The following is a 10,889-nucleotide window of genomic DNA, read 5'->3' as shown; positions in this document are numbered from 1 at the left end:
GTGTCTGTCTTTAATTTCCGGTGAGTTTCTACAGTTTTTCATAAATCTATGGCCTATGTGGCTTTTTTTCTCTTGAAAATGATATATTCTGCCTTTTATTCATTTTCTATTGAATTATTTATCTTTTGGGTAGATAGAATTCTACATATTTAAAAGTATATTTTGAAAACTGCTTATTTTGTCATTTGCTCTTTCATTTTTGACATCTATTGACATAATATTTTGGAATTTCACATATTCTTTGTTTGAGCTTTGAATACAGAAACTTACAAAGAAGAAAGAAGCAATCACTTAAAAATTCACCAGCAAAAGTTAAGTGCTTTTATCATTTTGGTAAATATTTTCCTAGTTTTCTTTGGCAAGTTGTTAGGATTTAGCCCAGCAGAGGCTTTAAATGGGTGTTATTCAAATCCACCTGTCTTTAAATTTCTGACATTTGTTTTACTTTTCAAAACCTTTTTTATCCCACTATTTTGTATTTAAATTTTCTAGTGAAAATTTTAGTTTTTTTGTTCCATTTTACTTTTTATTAAAACAGAATATTTTTCAGTGTGGGGTATGATGTCACATTATTAGTCATTTATTTTTAAATAGTTATGTATGCTATTTGCTGCATAATCTTTTCTTTTGCCCTGTGACTTACAGTTCCAAAATTATATATTCAGTGTTATATTTACTATGGTCTGTTTCTGGATTTCCTTTGTTATGTAAATGCATCTGCTACTGCTATTTTGACTACTGCATCTATAATAAAGTCCAGTATATGCTACCCCATATGATAGTCAGCCTCCCCTCACTCTGTGATCCTCTTTTTAGGAATCACTTTGTTTACCTGTAATTTCTAGATGAACTTGTAACTATTTTTTTAAATTCTTCTAAAAGTAAGTAGATTTTCATTATAATTACATCAATTATTCTACCAATTAATTACAGGAAGTATTGTTATTTTTAGTACTATTCAATCTTCCTATCCAGAAACAGGCTGGTTATCCACAATTATACAAAAGTCCTAAGTTCTTTGAAAATATTATGGTTTCCTTCACATTTCTTATTATGATTAATTATAGGTATTTTATACTTAGAAGTTTAATACTGCAATTGGAAAAAGTCCATTTCTTCATTATATATTTTTATTTATTTATTTTACAAATTTTCCCCTATGAGAAATTATCTCATTTCTCCCATATATTTTGCTCTTGAATCAGCATCAGCTCCTGGAATTCCTTAAAATGTTGTCACTTTCATGGAAATAACTTCCTGCTTTGCTTTTCTCCAGCCTTTTCTCCTGGTAAAAATACAATGAAACCAATAAAGAAATGAACACAAAAAATGAAAAGACATGGAAAATCATACATGTCTTGCAATCTTTAGAGCAAGCTTATCCTTCACCAACCAGCTTTACTATAAACTATGAACGCTGCCACAAGGTTTTGTGTAAATCTTGTGAAGAAAAAGACCCAGGTCTCAGGCAGGATCTGGGAAGGCAGCTTTGATAGTTTCTACTCTTACCCTTGGACACCATGGCATTGGAAAGAAGCGTTTTAGAAAAGGCAAAGGAAGTACAGAAAAGTTTTAGAATCCTTTCCCGGTATTTATCACTTTAAATTCTGTATTCTCAACACTTTCCTTCCCAGTGAAACCCAGATGGTCTGACTATCATAGGCAGCACAACAGGACTCCTTTCCCTGAGATACGCTGTCTTCTGTGGGAGAGGGGACTCTTGTCCTTTCCCTGAGCTCCCTAAGATTCTTCAGTGAACAGGCCACTCCTCAGGTCTTGTGGTGGATAATCTTATATGTCAACTTGGCTAGGCCATAGTGCCCAGATATTTGGTCAAACACTAGTCTAGATGTTTCTGTGAAGGTATTTTTTAGACGTTATTAGTATTTTAATCAGCAGACTGTCAGTAAAGCACGTTACTCTCCATAATGTGAGGGGGGCTTCAGCCAATCATTTGAAGGCCTTAAGGGAAAATGACAGGTCCCACAGAGGAAGAAGGAATTCTGCCTCCAGATTGCTTTTAGACTGGAGAACTCTTTTCTTTCTTCAGCTCTTCCCTTGGTCTCCAGGCTGCTGCCTGCTTGCAGATTTCAGACTTTCCAGCCCCTACAATACCGTGAGCAAATTTCTTAAAATAAATCTGTCTCACTGTATATATACACATCCTATTGGTTCTATTTCTACAGAGAGTCAGAATCAGATTATACAGGCCTACAGGAACCAAAAGTTTCAGAGAGCTTGCCTTCACTCCCTGGGCTAAAGGCTTCCAGGGACAGAGGGATGAGAATCTGATGTTTGATTCTGTGCATATTTGTGAAATATCTTCAGGGCTGTGACAGCTACACTAGGATACTAAATTTTGGCCTCTTTACCACTGAACCTACTGGTGCAGCCTGGGCAGAGTGGATCTGTGTGATCTGGGGAGGCTTGGAGGAATCTGAGGTCACTGTGGGGGTGGGATGAGGTTGTAGCCAAACCAAAGCACGGACCACATGGCAATAGTCTGGGTCTCAACATTTCCCTGGAGATAATGACCCTGAATGGTGTTCTGCCCTCCTCATTACAGACCTATAGTGCACAGCAACCCTCAAGGACAGCTCAGAGGTCTACTCACTCATTCTCCACATCCTGGATGGAGTCAGGCAGGGGCTGATTCCTGGTTTCAGGAAGGAGTCGGACAACAAGTGCACTGAGGATGGGACAGACTCCATAGATGATCCAGGGCAGGTGGGAGGAATACACCGTTAGGATCATCAGGAGGGGAGCCACAGCTGACCCAATGTTAGCAGCAATTCCAATGACTCCTAAAACTAGTGCTCTTGGGGTGCAAACAAAAATACAAAAAAATCTGGTGAAAATCCACACATATAATTTATGATTTTTTAGTTTGCTTTGGTTATGGGAGACAGCACATCATTGTGTTTAGACATGGAAATTGATAACAACTCGTTTTGGACATTTCCTCATTTACTAGCAATTATTTTCAAGTTCACATGTGCATTAAGACAAAATTGGATCATTGAAAAAACACTGTTACCTATAACATTTACCCTTCTTGTAGTTCAGAAGATTACTTGAGAAGAAACATAAAAGTGCAGGGCAAAAAGTCAGCTTTTGATAAAATTTGGCTATAACTTTTGTTATTATTGTAATTTACTTTTGATAACTAACCAGTCTTAGTTTTCTTCCCCCAATACATGTCCATTATCTGGGAAAGGCCTGTTTTGATCCTGACACATCACCCGTGAGCTTTATACCTGACTACAGTGGGGATCAGTTCATTTCCATGGGTAGCAGAACTGGTGATAGCGGCAGAACAAACTCCTACTCCCAAAGTTGCCAAAGCCACACGCAGGGTCTGCATTTCTGGAGAGAGGAAGACCAGTGAGGCTCAGGAAGTGGGAGCTGAAGGAATCAACATCCCTCCAATTACAGCTGAAGAAGATCCTATTGGAGGTGTTTGCAAGGATAACATGTACTGTAGAGTAACTGCACAGAGGCAGAAAATGTGCAATGTCTAATCAGGTCAGAAATGTGACATGTACATATTATGGCTTATCGTGAATAAAAGGATTGAGTTATTTCATCAACTCTCCCTGCATAGCTGAGTTTTTCCAGAAAAGGAGAGGGGGAGTTGAGTCCCACAGGTGCTGTCTTCCATTAATTCTGTTCTGTATCTCCTTTGCCCTTAACATAGAATATAAGACTGTCATGTGGGCAATTACTGAGGGTGTAAGACTCATCTACATCTTTGAGTTTAAAACCTAGGAGCTTACACAATATTGACACAGGGCTAGTCAAGCAGAAGAGAAAAATAAAAGAATAGAACTCCTATGTTAATTGATAAGCTGGATCAAGCTTGATCAATAGGCTAGGCGAGAATAATTTTTCAATAATTAAGTATAAGGACCTATATTAGTAAAAAAATGCCTGGGGGCTGGCCCCGTGGCCGAGTGGTTAAGTTCGCGCGCTCCGCTGCAAGCGGCCCAGTGTTTCGTTGGTTCGAATCCTGGGCGTGGACATGGCACTGCTCATCAAACCACGCTGAGGCAGCATCCCACATGCCACAACTAGAAGGACCCGCAATGAAGAATATACAGCTATGTACTGGGGGGCTTTGGGGAGAAAAAGGAAAAAATAAAATCTTTAAAAAAAAAAATGCCTGACTTTGGAAACCTCTGAAGGGAAGTTTCAGAGAGTCAGTTTTCTATTGCCTGCTTTCCCTCCTCTTCACTAAAAATTTCATTACAAGAGTCACAACACTGGAGTGGGCTCTGTTGTAAGGCAGTAAACTTGCATCATTGCTGATGTTCAAGATGAAGAGTGGAGGCTCCAATCTGGTATCTTGTAACATACATAACTATGTTGGGAGTTAGGAGAAGCAAGATGATCACCTGGGTTACCCTATTCATGACATATGATCATTAAATTGAGTAAAATAGATTCTGATACAGGCTCTTAGCTGCATAGTACCTAGTTCCCGCTGTCACTTCTTTGCCTGAAGACAAGGAATTTTTGTTTTCTTGAAGTCAAGATGATTCTCCCAAACTAGGGTTTCTGTTATGGAGACTTGATATGAGACACGTGAGTGGATACACAGAGATTAGAGAATAAATTGTCACTGAAGCTGTAATAATAAGCAAGGGCCCAGACAAAGTGACTGTATTGTGTTCTCACACGGCATACAATGTCAAGATCCAGACCCTCAGTGCTTGCTATATAAAGAATGACTTGCCTAACGTAAGTGAGCAATTCTGTCATAGAGAAACTACCAGTAATAGACGACACCAGTTTCCAGATACTTCTTGGATATAATGAATACATCATATATCAGAGCCAACCTTAAGTGACCTTGAGCTCTTTCCCCAGCAACTTAAGTGCAGAATATATACTACACTTTCAGACTGATTTCAGAGAACTTTAGAACTGAATCTGCATTTCCTTCTGGCTTCGAATAGGTGTGACCAGTACAATTCATGAGGAATGGGAGGAACACATCTTTCTTCAACATGTGCTCATTTCTCACCTTCAGGCACAAACGTGGTGGTCAGAATGGAGATTCCCAGCAGGAACAGGAAAAGCATCTGGCTGACTCGACGGCCCAGGTGATTCAGTGCCAAAAGTGCAACATAATTGCTTGGAAGTGTGACTACACCAAAAAGAACCTGGGACAGGAAAACATTTTTCCCCAAGTGCTGGACATGGAGATTCAGGCCAAAATAGGGAATTAAGGTTGTAAATCTATGGTGAACAAGAGGAAAGAAATCAGAAGGTTTAGATTCTCTGTCCTACCAATGATGATACTGAGCCAGGAAACCAGGGATGGATGTAAAGAATAAATGCGTGGTCTGATTTGTAGAATATTTTTGTGTTGATTATATTTTCTTATTTTCTGTATTTTTGATACTCTGGCATTTAGGGCCTTGATCCTGGACAGACTGCCTTTCCCAGGGCCAGCTAATTCCTAGAGGTAGCAAATGACTCCCCTGTGAGCCAACCTTACAAGCCACCAATCCAGAGCCAACACTCTCAACTATCTCCTCTATCAAACTCACAACAAGCCAATATTCTGCTTCCCCTAAATCACCCGAGGGCCCTGTAGTGGACTACTGCAGATCACCACTACAGTCCAGAGTCCACTAAACTTATTCAGTCTATCCAATCCTAAGCTCACTCAGGTTACCTACCCGCCTCTTACATTCCTTCCAACAAAAAAACTGATTAAGGCTCTGGGCCATGCTCTTTCATTTCTTCTCTCTTTTGCCTTCTAACAGACCCTGCTGCCTCCCTGAATGGCCCTGTGTGCTGTTTCATGCCTCCTCTTTCCAGGGATCTGTGGTATAGACTTCCTTCATGAAAATCATTCCTGAGTCTGTTAGATGATTAAAACAAATCTTGTGTACATTTTAAACACAATTTCCTTCCCAGGATTTAAACTGATTAAATTTCTTAATGATTTAAAAATTATCATAAAATAACAGTGTGATAATGGAGCTTATAATGCTGCTTAGTTTTTTGTGGGAGTGGAGAGTGTTTTTGTGGAGGATACATGAGGGGATCTTCTAGGGTCTTAGAATTTTTTCTGTATCCTCATCTGGGTGATGGTTATATATTTACACATGGAAACATTCATTGAGCTGCATATATTTGAGCACTTTACTTTTTATAATAAAATTAAAACAATTAAAATGAAAACAAACAAGTGAAGAAACTTAAAGTCAAAGTCTGTACCATAACTGAAGTTCTCGACCTCATCTCCAGTGATAAGCCTGGTAGAGTGACGTGATAACAAAACTCCTAACTGTACAATTGGTTCTATGTTGGTCTTTTCATAACAATTTCACTACCTCCAGACATAGCAATTATCTTTATTGCTTCCTCTTGTTTTATCTCAAGTCTGTCCCTATAACATGCTATAACTTTGAAATAAGAAATAGAATCCTGTCTCCACTATTTAAAGTTCCTCATGCACTGTGTGAAGCCTACCTCATAAAGGACAGTACACAGATCCTTTTACGCAGGTTGGGTGTGCGGAACAAGTCACACACAGGAGGTTTGTTCTGTGCTGCTTCCAGCTCCTCCTGCATGGCGGATTTCAAAACCTTCAACAACAACAGCAAACTGTTTAGTTGTCACAAAGTGGTAGACACTGTGAATTCCTAACAGAGGACAAGATAGATAATTTCCCTTTTTGTCCTTTGGAAAATACAGCCATGGAAGATGTAACAACAGGTGTAAAAGTGGTATGAAAGGTGATTTAGGGAGTTAAATGGGCCTAAGGGAAATTATGCAGAGGCAAGGATATTTTAATGTGACATTCAATTTGGCTGCAGGACATCAAAACAGGTGTGTACATTAGGGATTTAGATCAGGAAGGGGACTAAATGAAGAGTAGCTTGGATTATGGTCCAAAGCTTCATTTATACCGGAAGGGCATGAAAGGTGTTCTCAGCTAGTTGCTCTCAGTAGAAAAACAGCTCTTTTCAGAAAGGAGAATAATTTTCTGAGAGCCTTTATTCTGGTTCTTGGGTCAGTGTCGTTCAGAGAAATCTTGGCATATGTTGTGCCTCTATGCATGAGATGGCTAGAATTACATCTGAAGATGAATTCAGGGGAGATCTTGATGTTGTATGATTTATACCCAGACTTTATAATCTGGCATTATACAACGGCTCTGCCACATGCTAGGCATATACTTTGAGGAAGGAAACAGGACATCTCTAAGCCTCAATTTCTTTTTCATTAAAAAGTTGAATAAGAATAAGAAGATGTGGCAAGCTGCCAAATGGGAGAAAATATTTGCAAATCATATGTCTGATAAGAGGTTAATCTCTAAAATATACACAGAACTCATACAACTCAAGAGCAAAAAACCAAACAGATTAAAAATGGACAGAGGATCTGAATAGGAATTTTTCCAAAGAAAACATACAGAGGGACAACAGGTATATGCAAAGGTGCTCAAAATCAGTAGTCACTGGGGAAATGCAGATCAAAACCACAATGAGATGTTACTTCACATATGTTACAATGGCTATCCTCAAAAAGACAAGAAATAACGAGTGTTGATGAAGATGCAGAGAAAAGGGAACCCCTGTGCGCTGTTGGGGGGAAGGTAAATTAGTGCAGCCACTATGGAAAACAGTATGGAAGTTCCCCCCAAAATTAAAAATAAAACTACTATGTGGTCCAGCAATTCCACTTCAGGGTATTTATCTGAAGAAAAGGGAAACATGAACTTCAAAAGGCATACGTATCCCCATGTTCATCACAGCGTTATTTACAACAGCCAAGATATGGAAACAACCTGTGCTCATCTATGGATGAATGGATAAAGAAAATGTGAGATATAAATATGCAATGAAATATTATTCAGCCCTAAAAGAGAAATCTTGCCATTTAAGATAACATGGATGGAACTTGAGGACATTATACTGAGTGAAATAAGTCAGACAGAGACAGACAAATACTGTATGATCTCACTTACATTTGGAATCTAAAAAAACAAAACAAAACCAAGCTCATAGACACGGAGAACAGATTGGTGGTCACCAGATGTGGGGGATGAGGGGATAGGCAAAATGGGCGAAGGGGATCAAAGGTATAAACTTTCAGTTATAAAATATATAAGTCATGGGGATGCAGTGTACAGCATGGTGACTATAGTTCATAATACTGAATTGCATATTTGAAAGTTGCTAAGAGAGTAGATATAAAAAGTTCTCATCATAAGAAAAATAAATTGTATAACTATTTATGGTGACAGATGCTAACTAGATTTATTGTGGTCATCGTTTTGCAATATATACAAATATTGATTATGTTGTATACCTGAAACTAATATAATGTTATATATCAATTATACCTCAAATGAAAAAGAAGTAAATGTAAAAAAAATCAAGATCATGAGAAGAAATAGTAGAAGAAATAATACCTCTCTCACAAGGATTTCCGAGGCATACATGAGGTCACAAATGTGCATATGGAATTATATCTAGCACGGCTCAGTCAGTTACTGACTTATTAATTATTCAAATAATATTAGCTCCATTCTCATCCTATCTTTGCACATGAAACAATGCCATGTAGCTCATTAGAGAAAATGTCAGGATGAAGGGAATTTAGAGAAATGAAAGTCTACCCTTCCCAGAGATCTGGAGTAATCAACATATTTGTGTTAATATAAAGTGGAGCAGCTTTACATTAGAAGAATTGTCTGAAGCAGGTGTGTTTGCCAATCCATCAGATGGAGGTTCAAACAAAACTAAGACCACAAATTTCTGCATTATCTTTACAGAATTAAAAAAAAATCAAATGAAGGCATATTAGCTACCCATTCATGAAGAAAATCTCTTCCGTAAACCACATTTTGACTGCTACTCTTGCCATGCTCTCTTTCTTCCACCTGGCAGTAAGGTGATTGCCAGTTGCCATTCACCTTGATTATGCATTGTGGTTTTTCCCTGCTTTCAGTGTCACTTGCTCTTGTATCTGCCTGACCCTTGTAAATATTTAAGCTTTCCTTCTCCGGATTGGGCCAATCTGGTAGGTCAAACACTAGGAGAAGATAGATAGATAGAACCAAAGATAATTGGAACCAAAGATAATTCCGGATAAGTTAGTTGGTCCAAAAGAATTTTATATAATTTAGGCGTATATTGACACAATATTGAAGTGCCATAGAGCTCCACCTAAATTTCAATGTCCACTTCCGTTCTTTTTTTTTTAAGGCACAAGCCAGTGCTCTCCCCATCATATCAGGAACACTCAGTGCCATTGTCTGTGTAATGCTTCACCTCTGGGGAAACCTGATTCCTTCCAGCCATCTTCAGTGGGATCTGAAATCTCGGGAGCATTATCTGAAATCTTCTAAAGGACCTCTGCTTTTTCTGGGACTATAATATCTGTCATCAGATGTGCCATTATACATGTTTCCAGAAGTGTTTTATTCCTTCTTTTTGAGTGGCCAACTTCTAATCCTCTCGTTTATCAATAAAAGAAGGATAAATTTTTTTCCTTAACTCCGTTAGCATTCTTTACATTCTGTTATCACTGTAAACCTTTGAACTTAAAAATGTCTATGAATTTCTCTCTCTCACATTAATGTGAAAGCTCTTTGAAGGCTGGGACTAGGACTGATTCTGATATTCATGATCTGGCATCATGCCTGGCACAACATAATTTTTCAATAAATAGTTTATATATGTGCATGACATGAAGAATGATTTAACTAATCATGCACAGCAATATTTGCCTTCCATACCTGGAATGGAAAAGAAGAAAAAGGAAGACTTCTCTGAGGCATTCCCACTCAGCCATGTTCTTGGAACTTGTAATAAGGAGAATACAAACTCCACACAATGTGGATTTGGACTGTTGTGATCACTGCCATATTTCCAGGGACAGAACAAAAATGGCCACAGGTAGGCACTTACTTATATACCATGAAAGAAAGTGAATGAAAAACTAGAACTTCTTTATGCTCTATTCTGCATGGTCACTAGTCCTTCTACTGGTGTTACGGCCATCAGAACATTAACTGGAAGGGAATGGATTAGTTTTTATCACTTTCTCTTACACAGGGTGAGACCAATATACAAGCTTCTTTTAAATAATTATTTTCAATTACTTAATTTTTGAGGTAACTTTGGTGTATAACATTATGTAAATTTCAGGTGTATATCACTATATTTCAACTTCTATGTAGACTACACCACATTCACTACCCAAGTCTAATTGCCATCCATCACGATACCCTTGTGCCCTTTTACTCTTTTTGCCCTCCTCCCTTCCCCCTTTCCCTCTGGTAACCACCAATCTGTCCTCTGTGTCTATGTGTTTGTTGTTGTTTTATCTTCCAGTGAAATCATATGGTATTTGACTTTCTCTGTCTGACTTATTTTGCTTAGCATAATGCCCTCAAAGTCTATCTATGTTGTTGTAAATTGCAATATTTCTTTTTTTATGGCTGAGTAGTCCTACATAATATTCATATATGCAACCTCTTTATATATTTATATATGCATATATTTATATACGCAACCATTCTTCCCTTGATGGGCACTTAGATTGTTTCCAAGTCTCGGCTATTATGAACAATGCTGCAATGAACATGGGGATGCATATATCTTTTCCAATTAGTGTTTTCATGTTCTTTGGATAAATACCCAGAAGTGGAATAATTGGATCATATGGTAGTTCTATTCTTAGTTTTTTGAGAAATCTCCATACTGTTTTCCATAGTGGCTGCACCAATTTGCATTCCTACCAGCAGTATATGAGAGTTCCCTTTTCTCCACATCCTGACCAACACTTGTTCTTTTTGTCTTTTTAATAATAGCCATTCTGACTGGTGTGAGGTGATATCTCAATGTGGTTTTGATTTGCAT

General features: G+C 38.1%; 1 protein-coding gene across 2 annotated transcripts in view; it reads right to left on the bottom strand.

The window, feature by feature from the left end:
- Nucleotides 1-1,095: 1,095 nt before the first annotated feature.
- LOC106822084 (organic anion transporter 7-like) overlaps nucleotides 1,096-10,889 on the bottom strand; it is a 36,865-nt gene continuing 27,071 nt past the window's right edge. For both annotated transcript variants that reach the window (XM_014827104.3, XM_014827105.3), the window contains 5 exons: nucleotides 6,487-6,602; nucleotides 5,027-5,241; nucleotides 3,258-3,366; nucleotides 2,615-2,818; nucleotides 1,096-1,285 (listed from right to left, as the gene is read on the bottom strand). In XM_014827104.3, coding sequence (XP_014682590.1) covers nucleotides 1,225-1,285; nucleotides 2,615-2,818; nucleotides 3,258-3,366; nucleotides 5,027-5,241; nucleotides 6,487-6,602 — 705 coding nt within the window. In that variant the 3' untranslated portion in view covers nucleotides 1,096-1,224. The remainder of the gene's footprint in view (nucleotides 1,286-2,614; nucleotides 2,819-3,257; nucleotides 3,367-5,026; nucleotides 5,242-6,486; nucleotides 6,603-10,889) is intronic.

Source organism: Equus asinus, chromosome 17, assembly GCF_041296235.1.
Source record: "Equus asinus isolate D_3611 breed Donkey chromosome 17, EquAss-T2T_v2, whole genome shotgun sequence".
Lineage (NCBI taxonomy): Eukaryota > Metazoa > Chordata > Mammalia > Perissodactyla > Equidae > Equus > Equus asinus.
The sequence above is the reverse complement of the archived record's forward strand: the minus strand, read 5'-3'. Positions and strand labels throughout refer to the sequence as shown.